At 47.2% G+C, this 21,961-nt stretch overlaps 1 protein-coding gene across 1 annotated transcript; it reads right to left on the reverse strand.

Moving 5' to 3' along the window:
* Window positions 1–601: 601 nt before the first annotated feature.
* Window positions 602–20,754, reverse strand: LOC149347378 (E3 ubiquitin-protein ligase ZNF598). Its single transcript, XM_089587029.1, has 6 exons — window positions 20,395–20,754; window positions 11,034–11,291; window positions 10,043–10,254; window positions 9,331–9,554; window positions 5,417–5,510; window positions 602–4,127 (listed from the first exon to the last, which is right to left on the reverse strand). The coding sequence occupies exons 1-6, from the start codon at window positions 20,557–20,559 to the stop codon at window positions 2,561–2,563; spliced, it is 2,520 nt and encodes an 839-aa protein (XP_089443155.1). The 5' UTR covers window positions 20,560–20,754; the 3' UTR covers window positions 602–2,560.
* Between the last annotated feature and the right edge of the window lie 1,207 nt (window positions 20,755–21,961).

The raw sequence follows: 21,961 nt of genomic DNA on the forward strand, positions 1-21,961 counted from the left end.
ATAGTTGCACTTGACCAATGCAAAGACATTTTCGTGTGTGAGCCGGTGCTTTGTGCACAATATGGGATGATATTATGTGAGTAGTTTGTTCAAAATATTAAATTTTTTTAGAGGCATAAAGATTAGTGAAGTGAGGAGCTCATGATGCATGATTATGCTAAGACTGAAGAGGTGTGTGCCATTCAAGATAAGCAAGCAAGCGACTGTACACCCGGCGTCAAAAGTTCACGGAACATTATTTTGGATTTATCTTAGCATCTAGGATGCACTCTTTGAGATTTAATAGTGCAGTAATCCGTAGATTTACAATTAGGCTGCATATCTAAAAAAAATTATGCTTTCTCGTTAATATCGTAATCTGTGAACTTCTGACTGCAGGTGCACTTAGATTTTTCTCGCGTTGTACGTTTCCTTCAGTCGTCCTTGTCTTGTTTGCGCCGTTTTAGAATGAACAGATTTTTCTGTTTGATGTAGACGGAAAGCGGTTCGTTTAATTTTGACTTTCGTACTTTGATAACCAAGGCTTGCTGATTCTTTCGCTTTCTTTTTTACGCATTATTTTCCAGCACAGTGTTGTGAAAGAAGACAAGCAACAATGCCATGCTCAAACAAAAACAATAATTTACTTCCTGGAAAAGTGCTTCTCCCCCAGAACTGCCTGTACAAGGTTGAACGAAAGCATAGGTTACAGAGAAAGCCATCAGCGTCATCCACAGTGCTAACTTCCGGCACAGCGGACGAGTAGAAATTTTTTTTTAAAAATGGCGCACCACGATGAGAAGTCGGCACACCACTCGGCCGACGAGAGCGTAAGCACAGCACAGTGCAGTATAAAATACAGAGAGCAGTTGATGCTGAGCATGACGAAATGAGTCACCATAAAACAGTCAGAACTTTCTCGCTCGTGACAAACGACCCACAATGATGAGAATACGCAGACAGGATCAAAGAGGGGGAAAGAAAAACACACACAACTTGAAACACAACTGCGACATGACTGCAAAAAGAAAATGTTGAAATATGCGCCAGAAATTTTGAGTAACGGAAGCTCGTACAAATTTCACTTGGATGCAGTCGAATGCATCCAGAGAAAGGAGTAGCAGCACATGATGGATGGAACGCAAATAGATGGGTTAGGTCAGCTTGCAGAAGTGTGAAAGAACAGTACGACAGTGGGCAGAACAGAAGTCTTTCTTGCATAAGCCTGTGAAGCAGCTTGTAAGGACAGCGTAAGTGTTGATCTTAAGTGAGCCCCTGCCAAATCTGGCCGTGTCTTCGAGGAAAACCAAAAAAAAAATGTGAATCAGGCTAGAATTGATGTGGTGACTATTGAATAAACTGTATCAATGCCTGCGAAGCATGCCTGCCCATACAAAACCAATCAATAAAAAAAATCATATCTAAAGAGATCATGAAGTCACTGAAGGCAGCAATACATTATATTAACAAAAAGAATAGCGCAAGGTTCGGAACAACTTTTTTATAGTGGTACTGCAAAATATGGAAGGAAGTCGCACAGAAACCCCGCAAACAAAACTGGGCAGGCTATGTCAAAATTAGAAATTAATTAGAAGTAATGTTACTGGTTTCTTCCCAAAAGTTCAAGCTGGGCGCTTGCGGTGTTTTGATCGTAGGTGCTAAATTCAAGTCTCCAGGACATAATGACATTTCACTTGACTACCACGCCGAAATCAAGGAACATCCAAAATCGAAGGCACTCATGACCCTAGTCACAGAATAGAACAAGGAGCAGTTTTATTTGAAACAAGATTTAATGGGAAGCGTGACTTGTTAAGTAATAGTTAACAATGATGAAAAAATGAACACGGCAAAGTGAACAACAGTTTGAAAGATAGTTACAGGTGACTTAGTCCGAGGCGACTGAATGGTTGACAGTGCCGACAAGAAAAATGAAAAAAAAAAGAAAGACACATCATTCAAATGTGCCACCGAGCCGTGCTTTCGTCCCATGACAACTGGCACCATCGCGTCGATGCTTTTCGACACTCCACTTTTAGACTAGTAACATCGACGTGTTCACCATAAGCAAAAAGTAAGAGACCATCCAAAACGTCACAGTCAAGAGTGCCTCGCAACGATTTCATTGAGTTACAGCGGAACTAGGCGGGCCATTTTTTGACATCACACCATTCAAAAAATGAAAGGCAAAACAAAAAAGCTCGGAGGCACCGTTGCCAATCATAACGCAGTAGTAAGTCGGTGACCTTTACAGAGTGGCATATGTGAACGGTACAGGCCCACCTTGACAGCAAAATCCCTATTATTTTCCTTTTAATAAAAGCAAGCTCTACACGGGAAAACCAAATTACAACCCCCTTAACCGCTTCCTTAATCGCAGCTACTAGCCAGAGGAGCTCAATCAGGCACTCCAGCAATTATTATTCACTGTGAGCCCCCCCTTTCCCAAACCCCGCAACTGAGCATAACTAGCAATGAAGAACAGTCTTTAGGGCTGTGCCCTAGGAAAACGGTGACATCACCAAGTCATGCCAGGGATGCCACAGTGAGAAGGCACTTGGATGCACGCCGGCAGGTCGAGTCATGACGGGTCGTGCAACGTGCGGTGGCTTCGAAAGTCCTCGGCCGAGAGCACCTGCTGACAGGTGGCGCACACGAGCAGCTGGACGGAGCAGCCCTTGGGCAGCGCACCCGACGTCGCCGCCTGCGCCCGCCGGTGGGCGTTGAACGTCGCCATCAGTTCCTGCTGCTTCCGGATGTCCGGCAACAGAAAGAGCAGCTCGGGAAAGATGGTGAAGAAGTCCTTGTCGGACCCGAACACATCGATGCAGCGGGCAAAGTACTCGTCCGCCGTCAGCGTGCCCTGGCGAAACGAGCCCGACAGCGACTTGAACTTGGCAAAGAGGTCGCCCTCGGTCCGCCTGGCCAAGATCTGCTGGACGTCCTGGATCAGCTTGAGGTTCCTCTGCTGGAAGCCCGCAGGCGGCATGTACTGCGGCGGTAAGGGCGACGGAGCCGTGGCCGCGGTCACGGACGCCAGAGACAGTCCCACCGTCGTGTCGGAACCGACGGGTCGCACGAACCCGGGTGGCGGCTTGGGCTTGCCGAAACCCGGCGGAGGGGCGGGCGTCGCTCCCGACATCCCGTTGAGGCACGGAAAGTCCGCGACCGTCAGCATCGGCGCAGGCCCAGAGTTGTCCGAGTCGGAACTGTCACCGTCTGAGGTTGCTCCGGCAACGGGCACGGGATGGGCCGGCTTCGTGGTTCCTCTCCTTGCTGCCGCAATCAGCTGGAGCAGGTTGTCCGTCGGAGCGGTGGCAGGTGGTTGTGCAGCTGGCATCTCTGAACCCTGCTTGGCTGTGTCCCTCGATGTCTTGGCATCGCCGTTGCTGGTGGTGCCATTGTTGTTGTTGTTGATTTCCGCTGCCGGCAGAGACCGCTGCGATGTATCCGGCTGCTTCGCCTCCTCCCCTTTTTTCTTTTTCTTCGTTTTGGTTTTGGCCGTGCTCCAAGGTGGCTCCGACTGAGGCGCAGGCGCTGGTGCAGGTGCGACAGAGATCCGAGCGATGGCGCGCGTCGCCAGTGTCGGGAACTCTTCCTCCAGTGCCACCTTCGGCGGTGCTTTGGAAGCGGGAAGGGGCCTGGCCGCGACCGAATTCGTTGACCGCGCAGACACCACCGCAGACACCGTTGGTTGCAGCTTTGTCATGCCGCGGTCTCCGGACGCCTGCACCTGCCTCTTCGCTCCAGACTTGCCACCGGTGGCATTGTTGTTCGCATCTTGCTGCTTCTCTCCCAATCCCCGTCCCGGTGGTACTCCATTGGCTTGAGTCTTGGCCAGTTTCCGCAGTGACACCATGGCACTTGGTTGCGGTTCTGTCGCCTGTGCCGTGGCTGACGGGTTGAGCGAGGGGAACTCATCGACACTGTTGAAGTTGACCTTCTCCGGTTTCCGCGGCGGGTAGGATGCCGCTGCTATCGGAAACGGATCGGCCGCCTTGGCGGCGCCTGACGACGAAGCGCCCGCGTCACTTCCCAGTTGTGGGAACTCCTTCTCGCAGCGGTAGTCGACCGGAGGCTGCACCTCCCACGTCAGGTTCAGGCTGTGCAGCGAGGCCTGCGACCGTGAGGACAGGTTCCGGTCATCCCTGCATGGGCGAGAATTTCAAAATCATCACCACATCTTACTTTACACCCAAATCCAAAACATTAGAACTCTCGAAGAGTTCAAACTGAAGGCTCAGGTTGTCTTGTCATGCTGCAGGCAGCAGGTCAAAAACAACTAGTACTTGTATCAAGAACTGCTCACAGAAACGGCACAACGTATTGTCGTTGGTGAAAACAGAACAAGACAACAAAAAGATCTCAGCAGCAATCAGAAAACAAGCTTATCATTCTTCTTGACTGCACACACTGTCAAACTGTCTTGACTGCGCACTGTCAAAAATGGAAACCACGGACACAGCCAACATACAAATGCAGTTCATGATGACAAAACTCACGTGGCCATATTGAAAAAGCCTCACTGCATAGGACAGGTCAAGCACCCTGCCCGTACCACCACTGCATTAAGTACCACCAGTAGAATCCCAGCACACAAGTGTTTTGGCATTTTTCTTAGACTGAAATTCAGCGACCCCAGCCTCACACCCAGTATGTACCATAACACCACAGCCACAGAGCTACAACAGAAGGCATGTTTTGGTCTATTGTAAGAAAAGCTACTACTGAGTCCTTTCCTTGCACCATAGATCGATGTAAAGTACTTTGCACCTAAAGGTAACATTCCGAAGCCACTCAGTCTTAACTCCCACAGCCACAAAAAAACAGTCAAAAACAAAGTTGCATACACAATGTCAGGTGGCTTGAGAATGCACTGCCAACAATGTCCCTGCTTCCTGAAGCCTGTGAAAGACGAACCGTACACATCATCCACAACCCCCCCTTTTTTCTGCAGAACAAGCACCCGTCTTTTCAGGTAAGAGGTCCAGCAACACAGCCTGGGTTGCTCATGAAAATGACAATTCCACGAGCACAGGCAGAACAACAGCAACCAGGCCCAGAAGCATTGTGACATGTAATGACAAAAAGACATTGTTACACCGCTAAATACCAGGAAGTCCGAAAGTCAAACATGTTTGAAAGCACCTAGCAGCACTTCTATGCACACGAATAAGTGACAAGAGGAAAGTCTTCAAGCGTCGGCCATTCGTTATAAAAATTGCACCCGACTATAGGTGCCTTGTTCATTGTGAACAAGGTCCCCGCAGTGGGGCCGAAACGTCATTCTCATAATGAATGGTTGGCACATGAAGAATTTTCATCATGAACATAACCGACCAGACCGGTTTTCGTCAAACCCTGGATTTCAATAAGTGACAAGCAAGACTGCCTTGGATGGGACACGCATCAGCATGTCAAGACAATCGAAACGTACCTGCCCGTGTCCGACTGCTGTGATCTGCCTGACCGTGGTTGCCGCGAGGCGCGCCTTCCGTGGCTTCCGGACTCGTCGTAGTAGACTCCGGACGCTGCATGAGGAGCCACACAAACTAGTTTCAGTGTCTGTGCTTGCGAAGCCAGCCGTGTACATGTCACAGTGCCATGGGTTGGGGGCGACTTCACCCAATTTTTATTCTCAGTAGATAACAACGGTACTGCTATTCAGGACAAGACGGCCTTCAAGAGACGGAAGGTGCTCTCTGGTACCCATATTAATGAACCGTCACTTCAGAACGCTTGCAACATCATCTTAGTGCACAAACAATTCTCACCTTAGCTCTCTTTAAAGGGGAGTGCAGACTGGGACAAAGTCAGTGGACTCGTGCTGTGCACTGTCACCAAAGCTGAACCAGTGTACTGATATGAATATGATATGACATAAAATATCCTATGACACCTACAGTTGAACCCCTTTTATAACAGACACATACTGGAGAGAGCAGTGTTTGTCCTTGTAAGCAAGGGTCCATGTTTTCATTATTTACAGATGTGCTTCAACTTTGATGCTGCCACCCAGTGACAAACATTCACGACAGAAGGCTACAAGTGGGTGGCACTACTTTATTGACTGTCAAAGTACGAGCTGCTTAATTTAGGCTGTGGACATATCGCATTCCTGTCAAACATGTCATGACTTCCACTCCACAGCTGCACATATGCTGCCATGCTTTCCTGTGCCAGTTTGCTGCTCAGAAGTACAGCCAGCCCTCGGGAACAAAAAGTCACAAAACCAGAGAAACATTTTGATAAATGCTGTTCTTAGATGAGCAAAGCACCGAAAATTTCTGCGCACTGATCTTGAAGTGCAAAAATTTAAGCCTTCTCTCAAATATAATTTCGCAGAGCGGACTTCGTTAAGCAGACCGGGCACTTAAGAGGGGAGCCTAGTCTTGAAAAAAAAAATTCTATTAATCTAGTCATAGTTATAAAATTTTCAGAGCACATGTATTTTTGTGCGCTGATTCTAGATGTGCCATTTAATTTCACGTAAAACAATTTCTTGAGCACTTGTGCAATTTTTATGCAAGTAATTTGCAAAGAGTTTTGGAGAAAATTTTCTCCGGGAAAACTCGCTGAAATGTATGTTACTGGGTTCTCTTGATACCAAGGGATGCAGTAAGGGTAAAATTACCATCCAGGCTATCATAGAACTTGAGTTATAGGGTACTGAAGCTGCCACTTCAGAAAGAGAACTACACACTTTTCTTCTCATTTCTGAAGTGACGACTTCAAAACCCTATAACTTGAGTTCTATGATAGGCAGGAAGGCAATTTTACCCTTACTGCATTCCTTGGTGTCAAGAGAACCCAATGGCGTACATTTCAACAAGATTCCTGCAAGAATTTTTTTTCAAGGCTCATCACAAAATACATGTATAAAAACTACTTAAGTGCTCAAGGAATTGTTTTACATGAAATTAAATGACATATTTAGAATTGGCGCACAAAAATACATATTCCCTGAAGATTTCTTAACTGTGGCATCATTAATATTTTTTTTTTTATCAAGACCAGGCTCCCCCCTTAATAACAGTGAAGAAAACCCCATGTAGCGGCACGACAGCACACGAAACACAACCGACAATGAAAAGCATGCTTGCTTTGGGCGTGCAATGGCAATTAGTAAGGCGTCCGCGGCCCCTGCTATCTGGGGAGGAAGGGAATGGGGGAGCTGGGAGGTCCACGTCGGCCCACGTGTCCCCTCCCTGGGTTTGCCTCCATTCATCATCATCATCATCCTGACTATGCCCACTGCAGGGCACAGGCCTCTCCCATGTCTCTGCAATTAGCCCTGTCCTTCGCCAGTTGCCGCCACTGTATCCCCGCAAAATTCTTGATCTCATCCGCCCACCTAACTTCCTGCCGCCCCCCTGCTACCTTTGCCTTCTCTTGGAATCCACTCCGTTACCCTTAAGGACCACCGGTTATCTTGCCTTCGCATTACATGCCCTGCCCAAGCCCACTTCTTCCTCTTGATTTCAACTAGGATGTCATTAACCCGCGTTTGTCCTCTCACCCACTCCGCCCGCTTCTGATCTCTTAACGTTACACCTATCATTTTCCTTCCCATAGCTCGCTGCGTTGTCCTTAACTTAAGCTGAGCCCTCTTTGTTAGCCTCCACATTTATGCCTCATAGGTGAGTACCGGCAACAGCAGAGGCAATGCGCATCGGCTAGCAATGTGGCACCGAAACCGTACGCACGCTTCAGAGTGGCAGTGAGCATTGCGCAGTGAGGTTTGCTACGAGACACTTAACTGTTGGTTGCTGCACAACACAATAGCTCAGCAAACCACAGGCTGACGGCCCTTTTTCAGAGTTTCAGGCTTCTTGGTCACAGGAGTGGCGTGAGCAAGAAAAGCCGCGCGCAGTGCAACGTGTCAGCTGCCTACACCGCACACTTCCGCTGCATGCCTGCACCTTTCTCAGTGCGAGCAAACGCCAGCATGCCCGCACCCGTACCCTCATTAGCAGGCTTTCTGAAAACCCTTTACACAGCACTTGCGTTTGAATAGACACTCGCCAATGTGTTGACCGTTAACCAGCCCATTCTGTGTTAGTTAAATTAGTTGCAGCAAGGGCGCGAGCGCGGCTTTGAAGCAATGGCACCCGAAATTATTTACGATGCACACAATGCACTCCGGTCACTGAATTTTATGAATCTGTATCATCCCAAAAATCGTATCAGCTGTGATCTATCATCGAGATTCTACTGTAACTGGAATCAGCACACAAAAGTATGTTTCCCAAAGATTTCATAATTGGGACTTCATTAATAAAAATTTTGGTCTAAGATCCTCTTAGCTCCTTGAGTGCTATCCTGTGGTGCACGCTTTTATTTCTTTGTGGTAATAAATGGCACTACAACTCTGAGGGACAGAGCAAGGCTTGCTTAGGCCTCGTCCTCTCCACCATCTTGTATGCTAACTTCATGATCAGAAAGCATTCAGTATTCAGCTTGACATTCAAAGGCAGCCTTTTCTTCCTTCTTAGCAGCCAAATCATCATCCCCATCAGTTCTAGTATGTACAGTGTCGTCCACTCTTTGTGCGAACAGGCAAGCGTGTGGCTGCATTGTCTGGAGGGCCACTGCACCCTTTGCACCTAGCGAAGATACACCAATAGGATACACCTACAGGTGTATCTGCCACTTCCCTTTGATGCGTAGCTGTGTCAGACACAGTGGCCCTGTGACATAGTAGCCCTGAACAGACGAGCGCGTTCCACCAAGAGTGGACGGCCCAGTACAGTGCAAGAAACTATACAGGGACACTGTACAAGACATTACACGGGCCTTTGCTAGCCACAGCCACCCAAACCCAGCAAACTCCCTAATCTTATCATTCCAGCCTCTGCCACTCTCTCCAGTGCATTCCCCTTCCCTCGGAATCCACTCCACTGGCCTCAATACTGCTTATTTGCTCTGCACATAACATCTCCACATGTGCATTTCCTCCAGCTATCTTACTACAACTTGTGTGTGGCATCAGCGTATCCTAGTTGAAATCGAGAAGAAGAAATTGGCATGGGCAGGACATGTAACATGAAGGAAAGGTAACTGGTAGCCCATTAGGGTAACAGAATGGATTACAAGAGAGGGCAAGCGTAGCACGAAACGCCAGAGAGAGCCAGGTGGGCAGATCAGGTTGGGAACCTTAGAGGGGATTGGCTGGCTGGGGCTGCTGGTAGTTGAAGGGATATGGGAGAAGCATTTGTCCTACAGTGGATGACACAGGTGGGCTGACGATGATGATAATCAGCATCTCGTGCTTGTTCTCTATATGATTCAAACAGGATTAAGAAGCCTGTCCCGTACACTATCCCTGCGAGACTCGGGAGGGAGACCCACCGTGGGTGTTGGCGGAGGCCCTCGGGGCGACGGCAAACTCCAGGTCGAGGGTGCGTGCCTGCTTGGCCTGGGCCTTGGTGAGCGACCGGTTGTGCTGCTGGGCGCGGTGGGCCTTGAGGTCGATCTCCGTGCGGAAGGCCGCCGTGAACGTCTCGTTGCGGCAGTCGCCCTCCTCGCACAGAAAGTGCTCTTCCCGGAAGTGGGCCCGCAGGTACTCGTAGTTGCTGCACCAACACGAAGGGGGACAGAAATGGGTCAGCTGATGAGAATTTGATGTGATCTGTGTTTGACGGCATTCGACTAAGCCTACTGGGGAGGTGGGGGGGGGGGGGGGGGGGGGGTACAGCTAACATGACAGCGTAATCAGTCCTTTGTCCTCACTGTAAAATTACTGCCAAGAGAAGCGCAGCTAACACCCCGGAAGAGAGCCCGCAGGTACTCGTAGTTGCTGCACCAACACGAAGGGGGACAGAAATGGGTCAGCCGATGAGAATTTGATGTGATCTGTGTTTGATGGCATTCAACTAAGCCTACTGGGGAAGACTGGGGGGTATGGCTAACATGAAAGCTAAATCAGTTTTGTCCTCACCATCAAATCACTGCCAAGAGAAGCCCGACAAGCACTTCTGTAACGCGTGCTTGTGAAACCACAAAACACTGGGGCCCACAACAAAAACGGGGTGGGGGGTGTGGGGGAAGCCTGGGCACCCACCGATAGTACTGCAGGCGGTAGTCGTCCCCGCAGAAGTGGCAGTAGTAGTGGTCCCGGCGCAGATGCCGGTACAGCTCGTCGTTGTCAAAGTAGCGCATGTCGCAGAACTTGCACAGCGGATGACCCTTGTGCGACGTGTCCTCCACGTCCCCCTGGCTCTGGTGGCGCACCATGTCGCGCCGCGTGTACGCCGTCCGCTCGCTCGGGAAGATCTGCGCAAGCGTGCACGCAAAGCGAGCGGCCTCATCAGCTCAACTACAGCCATTGCAAACAAGGCTACCAGAGTACCCTGGGCTCTGCTTGAAACATGCAAATAGGTGAAGAGATAGAGCAGGTCACGAGCGAACGTACACATGCAAACACAAGTGGCAGATAAGTTCTCTGCACAAAATTGTCAAAAAATTGGTGTGGTCTAGCTCTGGTTAAACCTGGTTGGTTGCGAAAGCAATACAATGCTTAGCTGCTTCTGATTCTTGTTGTTTCCGCAGTCGATCTTCTCGTTGTTCTTCCATTTCTTGGGCACGTTGTAACCTCTTTCTTGCATTCTTCCTAGCTTGCATGGCTGTCACCTCAGAGTTAAACTGTCTAGAAGTAGTGGAGCAACTAGATTCAGATGCAGACTCTTCGTCGGTGACTTCCATGGCGAGACTCATCGAGCAGCGCGGCAGGACCGGCTGCTCCTGGCTACGGCGGAGAGAGCAAGCTGACGTCACGCGTCACCATAGCAATGGAGAGGCTGACGTCACACCATCTGTTCCTCAGCTCCTCGAGGAGCAGGGGGGTCCTTGGACCACGCGACGAGCGGTTAGACCTGGCGTAGTATTGCTTTCGCAATAAAACATTCGTTTTTGCTGATACTGTCACTTCTGATCAAACGAGTGTCCAGCGTGGTACTCTGCTGAAGCCCTGTACCGAGAATTTCTCCTCAGCGTATTGCAAGCACCCACAAAGTGAACGGGTCAGTGGTCACCGCCGTGTCCTCCTCTCTCACCTTGAGGTGCTCGATGCAGAGGTCGCAGAAGGTGCGGTTGTGCTCCTTGCGCACGTGGTTGCGCAGCATGCCGAAGGTGCTGAAGCTGGGCGCCGGCTTGCCCTCGGCCGGGGTGCAGTACTTGCACCGGTTCTCGAGCAGCGTCCGGTACGCCTGCCGCACCGACTCATCGCCAAAGCAGATCTGGGGCCGCACATCCACCTGATAGAGCCGCTTGTTGAGCTCCTCAAAGGGGCGGGACTCCTTCACAAAGATCACCTGCGCACACCCCACAGAAGAAGGGGAGCAAACAACAGAGATATGCACATTAGTACAAAGCACTATCAGACAGCCAAGCTCACCACAATGCCGGTGTTTATGCGTCAGCTGAAGGGGGCAATGTTGTAGGAATGGAGGTTTAACGTCCCAAAGCGACTCGGGCTATGAGGGACGCCGCAGTGAAGGGCTCCGGAAATTTCGACCACCTGGGGTTCCTTAACGTGCACTGACATCGCACAGTATACAGGCCTCTAGAATTTCACCTCCATCGAAATTCGACCACCCCAGCAGGGATCGAACCCGTGTCTTTCGGGTCAGCAGCTGAGCACCATAACCACTGAAGCCAGCGCGGTAGCCTGTTGGAGGAAGGAGCTCTATAATGCAGGTACACCATTATTGTCTCCATCACCACACTTGAGTGCTTGCAGACAGTATGTCGTGTGCTTGTTGTTTCTTGCGATGAGACTTTGCTTTCATCAAATTTTTTTTTTACTTCTTGATGTATGTGTATAAAATTTTTTTTGAGCTCATTACAATAAATTTTATGACTACTCTCACAAAATTTCACCACTGTACCCTCAGAAAATTGCTTCCTAATACACATTTTTCCTCTGAACTTTGTGAAAAGGTTGCGGAGTTGAGATAACACGGCCCAAGGCAGGTTCAACATGCACTGTCTTCCTATTGGCATGCTAACGGTTAAGACATTCACGGATTTTCTTTTTTTTTCCCTGGAAAGCACAAATTTTGGCTTTGAATTTCTGCAACGCAGTGTCCACTGACGTACCTAGAGTGAAAATAAAATTTCGTCCAAAGAAATTTAAAATTCACTAATCTGAAAAACAAAAGAATGTCTATAGCTGCACGGTGGTCCTGGAAATGCAACAAAACAAAGCAAGGTCACAATAGGTAAACCTGTCTTGAAGAAATTTGCTCTCCAAGGTGAGTTAACGTCTGCCATAACAGAGAAAAACAGCAGTCGTTTGAGTGTTTCCCTGCAATCCACTGCCGCCGTGGCTCACGAAACGACTTTTTTAGATTACTTCCTGGTCGATTTCGGAAACGAAACTTCTGAGACAGCACAAAAAAACGAGGCATACAAGTTGATAAAATATTTTCAAAAAATGAATTTTTTCGCCACTTTTGGAGATTTGAAGCCATGTTCCCCTTCAAATACAGGGCTTCTGAACAAGAATAGAGAGTGCCACACGTGTTTATGACCATACAAGAACTGCACGCAATGATGTCATGAGTGAGAGTGAGACACCACGTCAAGAAAGGAAACGAAGAAAAACTATGGCACGCAGCGGACGAAACCGGCGTAGCCACTGAGTCCTTAGGAGCAAAGCAACGGTGCAAAGTGCGGAAGAAATAATCGTGTACATAGAGACTGAAGAAAACCGGATGGCGTGGGCGCATAGCTCCAGGGACCGAAAGTGCGTGTGAATCCATGGCCGTGAAGATACATGGGCGCAATGCACCGCGGGGCGAGGAGGACTGTATGCCACAGCGTCCCCTCCGTGTGGCCGCCCCGGGGAGAGACAAAGGGACTCGAGTTTTGACACCAGTGTAGGAAACACGCACTGATGCTGCCCTCCCAGGCCAACGCATTCCAGCAACAATCCGAACTGTTGAGACGCTCCTTTGGCTATGCTCTGCAGGCTCCGGCGAGGTCTCTTCTAGCAAGATTCGTCACCACCATCCACCTTAAGTACCGACTGGACTGTTTTCATTACCCTCCTTTTGATTGCTATATGGACTCAAAAGACTCTAATTAGAACTACTGGACGTTATTCTTAAAACCACCGGCGTGTGGGAACTTGGCCTGATTTTTGCATGTTTATGTGATGTAAACCCTTTTTTTTTAAGTTTTGTAGTTGTTGACTGTTTCAGTAAGCCTTGTTTAGGGAGACGTACACACCACTGTTTCTTTTCCTCACGCACTGGACAGCTAGTGACAGCAGCCAGTGACAACGTAGTAGACAGGCAAAACTAGTAAAGACATTGTCAACTGGTCACATGTATGTCACACAAATTTATTCATGGCCTCAGCTACAAAAAATACTGATATTGAATTCTTTGGAAGACCCCGACACCCTAACCACACCTTGTCACTTATAGCACTGCCCAAGTGAGTATATCATGTCCAAAGTGCTCCCTACACATTACAATCCACCTAAGCATCTGTTGCTAAGTGCATACTTGTGATAACGTGCGTGCACGAAAGGTAGGTGCGCGAGCAAGGTAATAACAAAAAGATGCCCATCACATAAAAATAAACATAAAAATACCACACAGCAGGATGCTATGCCAGTAGAGGGCTGCACCTTCATCTGTAGCTTATGTGAAGGACACATTGGTGCATGCATTTTGCGGAAATTTTGACAGGAAATGTCTTTCCCAACAGCTGCTTGCCTTATATCTGACACATGCGAACATACCCATGTGAATACTGTTTTCACTGGCTAAGGTAGGTTATTAGCCATGTACAGAACCATACCTAAACTTAACAAAAAAAAAAAGGCCTCTGTAAAAAGCAAAGATGATAAGGGAAAACCCAAGGTGAAATATAGTTTTAAATATATAAAAAAATATTATGTAGGACACAACTTAAAAAAACAGCAGTTGCTAACACTGGGTGACGCGGCATACTGTATTACTCCGCTAGCCAATCACAATAGGAAACTAAATAGTGTTTTTAATGTTTCACTATATTAAACAAGCTACTAGAGTAAACAAGCTAGGTGTTAAAATTCTAGAGCTTGTAATTTTTTTTTTGTGAATACCTTCTTGTTTAGGTAACAAAAAAAAAGTTTTAACTTTGGACAACTTTTTTGTCGTGGAGGAATTCCGTGTGCGGAGGCTGAATGTGGGCGGAGCTTCACTGCAGACTTAAGTTGTACCGACTCAAGCACCATATCAGTGGCAAACATGCATTTGGAATTAAGTCAGAATGCAAAAAATGCAAAGAAAATAAAAAATGCTTTCCTTTGCAGTGTTGTTCTTTCGTTTTCTGTTTTCAACGTGCTAAAACAAAGAATACTGCGCATGTCATGCAGCAACATTAAAAGTGCTCAAGTTCACAATCAATTACATTAACCTTTCACCGCCAGCCCCAAGCTGTACTCATCATGGGAGATTGTACCAGCGTTGCCTATGACGAGTCATACTTGTCCCACCTGATGGTGCACTGCACCCCACTTCCAATGACGAGTTACGGTCAGCAATTGCACTGGTTGCAATTTTCAACACTAGAGGGCAGTAGTTGTCTGTGAAATGCGTACTGCGCCTTCAGCATGTATTCTAAGCCTGACAACAGTCAACTGCCAAAAAATTTGGCAATTTTGGTGCGCTCTTTGGGAATTAATTCAGCAATTAAAGGGTTAATTACTCAATTCTGAACCATATCATTAGCATGGATAATTGATGAATGCCTGAAAACCAGGCCTCACTGTGGAACTACTGCTAACAATGGGCTTCAACTGTTTACTATCCCTACCACAGGCACAACGGTAAGAAATAAAAACAAAGAAAATAATAGACTAAAAAAACAAATTGGCAGTTACAGAATTGGGGGGCAAGCCATCCCAGCAAGTGAAACCCACAGGTAACATTTTTCAGGATGGCCAGTCACAAAAGGTCAGTACTAGACTACTGCACTTCGAAGAGCTATAAGGCAGGCACCCAATAACCTTCACAGCGTCAAGAGTCAGACAAATATGCTTATCAGGCGCCTTCTCCTCTACTATCTGATGATAACATTCATGCAGAAAAGGGGACACAAAAAAGAAATGAGCAAGCACGTAGATTTTAATTCAATAAACAAGCTCCCTGGTCTGTATATGCTCGGTACTCTCATGAAATATGCGACTTTCTCCGTTTCTAAGAACTACTGACACACTCAACAAAGGTAAGGACAAACGTCAGTACTGCAGCCAGAGACTTTGACATAGGTGCTTCTCTTTCTGAATAGTTGCCTGAAACCTCCACGGAGACCAGCAAAAGGCTATCTTCAAAGAAATGCCCCTTTATCCCTTGACACGCATGTACAAAATGTGTGCAATGCAAATTTGCAGCTTTTTCTAAGAGTGGGCTTCACAGTGATTTTTTTTTGTTTCAGGTGAATTTCGCACTGCAACTTTAATTTAGCAAATCGGCAGGTTTTTTTATGCCATGCAGCAAATGCAGTATAAACTATTTTGTGAAACAGTTATGCAGGGCATCATGTTTGCGCGCACATATTTTGCCACTAGTAGCAACACAACTTTTTTTTTTGCATGTTCAAGTGTAACTCCATATGAAGTAGAAATTATTTCCAAGATCCTCTGGATGTCTTATAAGTCGCGGCATAACAATGTTGCTATTTTTATCAACTATGACACACACTGTACGAAATTTCGCACATCCCTACAAAAAAGTCAACCACTAGCATCTTGCGCTGGAAAACTAACAAATTGTCTTTCTTAAGTCCCGAATATACTATCTAGGCAGAAAAATACTTCAGTTTGATGGAAGCAAGACTGGCGCGTCAAAGGGTTAAACATGTCCCATCATTCCCTCTCGCACCAGGATGGCACGCACTGATGAGGTGCTCAAATGCACTCACGCCTCGCCTACTATTGCATGTCCACTACACCCAAAGCCAAAGCAACCCCGGGCACCGTAACAGAGCATGAGGTGCATAAACGCACCTCATGGCCTGCCCTACCAGGTCCCCTTCAAACACTAGTTAGTACCCAGTTGGGGGAAAAACTTCAAATTACCAAATCTTTCTCAGAAGAATGCCAATATAGCACAGAAAAAGTTCGCTTACTCCCAGATGATTACCGTATTTTCCGGTGTATAAGACGCACACGCCGTATATGCAGGCTGTCATTGAAAAAGTTGGTATACAAGACGCACCCCAATTTACCCAGTTAGGCTAGTGAGGCTTAATTAAACACGCCTGCGCAACCATCGCGAAATTCACCGTACCTGTGAGAAATTCAGTGATCGGAAAAGGCAACACTCACGCCATACCCGCCCACAATTTAGAAAAAAGAAAGAAAGAACGAAAGAGCTCTCCCATGTGTCCATGACATTTTATTTCTACTTAAAACCTTCGAAGTCTTCATCTTCGAATGTGCTATCAAAAGGTTTGCCCATTTCTGGAGGCAACGCGGCTGACACATTCTCTTCTCACTACATACACGGAGCAAGGAAAGTTGCAAAGGGTGGCTAAAAAAGAACGCCGGCTTGTCTTGGCTTGTCCTGACAATGGCGAGAAGTGTGTTTGTCGCCATCTCTTGGCATTTCACATTACTTTTGCTTGGGGCCTCCGAAATCGTCGCGTGTTTGTGATCCCGGAAGTCGTCATCCCCGCCGTTTCATGATAAAGTTCACTTAAAAAAAGTGGCGCATGGTGGTGCCCGCATTGAAGCATTAACCGTCTTACAACCGCGTCATTGGTAGCGATATTTTTTTGGTCAAAAAAACTTGAACAAGAGCCTAAGTAATTTCTGAACTCGCAAAAAAAAAAAAAAAAAATTAGCGTATAAGATGCACCCTTGTATAGGACGCATCAGCAAGATTTTTGAAAAAAAGCCGCGTCTTATACACCGGAAAATACGGTACTTAAGTTCAACCAGGTCCTCATGTGTACACATTGTGGCTCAACACAGCTTTCAGGGTCTCAATTTTGCTTCTATTGTCTCATTCCGGCCACACGAAGTCATTGCATAAACATGTAACCATATTTTAGGCCTTTTAAGAATCTAGTGCTAGCAAACACAAGCTAATGAAATGTACACACTCTCAGGAGCCACACCACAGCTACCGAAAGATAATATGACGTTCATCTTACATAGAATTTTCTGCGATCATTCTGCATGCCTCACTCGAGACTGTTCTACCTGCCCAAGGTTTTTTTAACTTCAGCTCACTTTTACTGAGCCAGCATTTATGAACACACGGCCTTCTGTACGTCAGGATTTAATGCTGTCCACACTGCAGCATTAAATCGCAGCGGCTGAGTGTCTGAAGGGATTTGTATAAAGCTCAGTCCCAAGTATTGGGCAGAGAGCTGGCTGAAGAAAGCATTTACAGACTGCGTACAGTCTTACTTTAGTGCTTTTTATTCCTTCCTTCAGCACAGAATTCAGAGTTACAAAATGCGCTCGGCACATGGCAGCTTTGACAGGCACAAAAGTAGATGACTTGCAGCAATGTCATGATGGCTACCATGCTTGAGATCATGAACATGATGAAAACCTGCACTTTTTTATGATCTATTTGCTGCCACGTGCTCTGACCTACACTTTGAAAGCTATCGCTGGGGCTCCATCATGGTGCCTGTGGTGTCCCACGCGACCAATATGTAATGTGTCTGCATTTCCACTTCAAGGTCATCAGACAATATTTGCGACAATAAATGCTTAAGTGAGAGAGCATAAACCTTTTCCCTGCAGCCAGAAGAGATAAATAGCCTTGTGCACACATGAGGCCATTACGTGCACCTTCAACGATACTCAACGGTTCACCTGCTCACTCTCAGGTGGCGCCACTATTCCCACCACCCAATGCCGGCAACGACCGTAATGCACCACAAAACCTAATACAAGCATCCCGCATGAATACAAACTTGCCCCCCATCAGGTCATTTTTCCCTGTGATCAGACAATTGAAAATTAAAACACTCCACTGACATCAGCATTACACAAATTACTAACAACATGCGTGCCACATCTCTTGGAACACAGCAACTACAGAGTTTTACAATTCATGATATTGTTCACAGCGCAACAAGAACGGGAAAAACGAAAGACGATGGAGTAACACAAACAAGCGCTGTTTTTTTTTTTTTCCATCAACTAGTTTTTATTGCAGAAAAGAAGGGGTACATATAGAAACACTTATCAGGTACACAGACGTTTTCTGGAAGGCACGTGGGAGTTCAGATACCTTAACTCCCTCTCGGATAAGGCAGTCGAAGGGCTGCTGATACATAGACTGCCTTTCTGATGAATATAAAAGGCCTCCTCTGCTTTGCTGAGAGTTGTACAAGTGGAATGCTTACAGACTTTCACTGCTTGCTCCAGTACTGTGTACCCTCTCAGCTTTAGACATATGCGAGAAATCAAAATAACTAAGGTCTTGCAACGAACGTTTTCACAGCAGGGCTCTCAAGTTAGCTAAAACGAGACATTTTTTCAGTGCATCTGCTTTGTCACAATGTGTCCCGACAGGGCTAGCAATTGTCAGCTTGCGAGCCTAGTAGGTAACAACCATTGCAAAGAACTACTGTTTGTAGAAGAAACCTATGGCTTGCATAAGTTATGCAAAGCGGGAATAATGTGTTGTGCTGACTTCAATGACACTTCTTGCTTTCTGACTCGTGCTGCATACTAATGGCGAACACTGAGAGCTTTTCATTCATTACATTATTTGTATCTCATTCATTTTTTGATGAGTGCATATCTTCTTTGTGGGTATGTCCTTTTGAGCTATAAAGGTTCTACCCCAGAGCAAAATGTTAAATTTATTTTCAGACTTTTATTCATTCATACATAGGTTGCATACTGCAAACATAGTATACAAGAATAGCTGACAAATGAGCTCTATGCTATGCGATGAACTGACCTTTATCAAGTGTTCTCTTCTGACAATGCGGTATAATGCTCCCAGAACTGTCACTACATAAACACAGCAGGCCACAATACATATGCAACAAGGTTATCCCCACATTCACGGTAATGAGAGAGACTGTATAGGTAGAAGAATGACTGCACGCACGCATTACCTGAGCAAGCACATACACTGGTATCAAGCGGACGTTTCGACTACAGCTCGAGAAAAGTCACGCCCGTCGAAGACAGTTAGTTTTTTAAGGGCTAGGGTACAAATTACGACTGCCTGTCGGCGCTTAGAGCCGACAGACATTACGGAACCGGCGAAAATTCGACTCGTGGGAACGCTTCCCGACAATCCGGAACTTTAGCTGCTCGCTTCAAACAAGGGAGCCGCGGTGGGGCGAACTCCTGCGAGCACGCTGATTTCGCCCTATTTGGTGAGGAACGCCTGCGAGGAACGCCTGCGAGGAACTTAGCGATTTGGTCACTTGTTGTGGACACGGCGAACACTGCTACGAACAAGAAAAAAAAAGGTTATTTCAGTTATTGCACGGCGTCCCTTCGTTGGTTCTTTCATTCATTCTTTCGTAGACGCCGGCTTTCGTAAAAAAAAAAAAATGAAAGGCACTTGCGTAATGAGAAACTCAAAAACAGCCACCGCAGCTCGCCACCGCGTACTCGTTCTGTTAAGGGCAAACACGTTCAGCGCCCTCCCTAATCTGTCTATCGAAGACTTTCTCCTCACAGCTTCGGAATGTGCTGCACCTTGAAAGATAAGCAGCTTTCATACCGTCCGACGAACCATCATAACCAATTCAAAATGCGAGACTCCGATGAATGGTTCGAGAACGCAGAGACGGAAGTCTGGTCTGATACGCGTGACCTTCGTCTCATACTGAACGGAACTACGGCTGGAACTACTGCCACTTCCACGTCGCATTCCACGGCGCAGCTAAAAGACTGACGAAAGGCTTCGCTTAGCCACGGCTATCAACTCACAAAGGCTCTCACCTGACGTGCTACGGCTAGCCAAGTTGCAGGTAGGCGCTGTCAGAAGTCGGCAACGCTCGGACAAAAAGGAGCAAGGATTTTCACGGTGTCGGCGGAACTTGAGCATTTTTTTTTTTTTCCAGTTTTCCTCGACCTGAACAGAACGCTACATTCGGACACCAACGCCGAAAGGGTCAAATCATACCCGTGCGACAAACTGCTACGAACCGGCTACTGCGATGCCTACTGACGATTCCCGTTTAAGCTTTGCGATGACAGAGGAATCGGCAAGCCACGCGTGCTTCGTCGTAGTTTCACGTACGCGAGCGCGGGAACAAGTACCGGCGGCTTCAGCCGATCGGCCAGGACGCCGAGCAGAGATAACCGCTTCGACACACCACTCTCTGGTCGGCCTGGCCATACACCAAGAGCAACCCTGCCCGCCGCGTGCCATTCAAAAGAAAAGGCACGGCCGAAAAGAAGCTCCTGAACGAAATGGTTCTCACCTTGGGCAGGTTTCGACGGCAGATGGGACACTCGCTCTTTCGGCATAGCACACGCATGCGGGTCGAGCACTCGTGACAGACGGGGTGGTCGCACAGACCGATCGCGTAAACGTGGATCTCTCGCCAGCAGACGATGCAGATGTTGTCCTCCTCCTTGACGTTCATGGTCGGAATCGGGAGCGAAGCGCGGTTGCGGGCACGACACAAACCTCGGCAACCTTAGGAGATGCGGAACAGGAACGCAGACGCGAGTTTTTTCTGCCCACGGCTCGGTACTCGGACAGCGGGTCCCACCAACACGCTCGGCGACACACCACAGGTAGTCCTTCTTCTTGATATGCTATGACGGTATGGAGTAATAAAAGAAGGCAGAAAACTGTTGGCAAGCGGAAGTGACGACTGGAAACATGGACGTACAGCGGAAGTAGGCTTATTGCTGTTTTGCTGGTTTTGCTTTGCCACCTCTTGCCAACGAGGCGTTGGTTTTCATGTTGGCTTTGCACGTGTCCTACAAAAAAAAAAAAAAACTTATTTTAACCTTTCACAGCACAAACGCAGAATAGTTACGATTTAGCGAGCTTCCGTGAAATTTCATATGGTGCAGTTAACGAATGATAAAACCATAAAACAGCTTTTTACGAGCCTAGATCATCACGCGCGTGCGACCTGTACTGATGATAATATGTAAACAGATTTATTGTCCTTCACCCCTTTCATTTAATTTCTACACACTGCCTGCTATCCTATTTCCGCTGCCCCAGCTCAGGTGCTTCCCGCAGCGTTAGCAGATGCCGGGGCTAGTAACAATAGTTTTCCTTTCATTTATTATGTTATATTAAACCACGAGCCTCGTGGCGGCTGCGTCAGCTGTGTCATGAAAACGGAATGAGTAGGAGCAATAGCTTGGATAGCTTAGATGTGTTAATTCGAGGTGTAAAATTGCGTGAGATTTACCTATTGCAGGTTTGCCAAGTGCTGTTCGGAGTGCCTGCAAGAATTTCTTGCTCTGCGCGAATGTTTGTGCTATGCAACTGTATTTTTGAGTACGAAACTATACTACTTACTTGCACGCTACCCGAAACGAACGACATGGTTTTGCTCGAGGATGTGCTGAAATAGTATGCTTTTCCTTCAATTTTTTCTTTCAGTTAATTGCTGTATAGTTCTCACTACTTTACTGCCGACTGCATGCGGGCTGGACGCTGGACGCGGAATATCGTTTGAGACTGCTATAGTGCCTAGAATATACTGCCAGTATATTCTAGGCACTATAGAGACTGCAATGCATGGCATGTGTTTTTCACTCATAACACCTCATATTTGATTTTCACATAACTTTTGTTCTGAGGGGTGCTGTAGGACGTGGGGAATAATTTTGCATGTAAATATGCAGAAAAAAAGAAGGAACCACGAATATGTGAACTCCATGCGCCAAAATCTCTATCCAAAGCAAAACTGTACTATACTAGCCGCTTGGAGCGCTAACTGCCCTTCCTGCTTCAGAGCCCGTGCTTACAAAGCGTTCGCCCATCATCTATCCTCTAAAAGGACAGGTCGAAAAAATATA

Source organism: Amblyomma mixtum, chromosome 4 (assembly GCF_055824585.1).
Source record: "Amblyomma mixtum isolate Tamu chromosome 4, ASM5582458v1, whole genome shotgun sequence".
NCBI lineage: Eukaryota > Metazoa > Arthropoda > Arachnida > Ixodida > Ixodidae > Amblyomma > Amblyomma mixtum.

What these genes read in the sequence shown, in the direction of transcription:
- LOC149347378 (XM_089587029.1), bottom strand. Translation starts at nt 20,559, where the DNA reads ATGAACGTCAAGGAGGAGGACAACATCTGCATCGTCTGCTGGCGAGAG. An exon ending in GCCGTCGAAACCTGCCCAAG is followed by an intron (nt 11,292 to 20,394) that starts GTGAGAACCATT and finishes GGGTGTGCGCAG; the next exon opens with GTGATCTTTGTGAAGGAGTC. An exon ending in GGCCTCCGCCAACACCCACG is followed by an intron (nt 5,511 to 9,330) that starts GTGGGTCTCCCT and finishes CTCCTCATGCAG; the next exon opens with CGTCCGGAGTCTACTACGAC.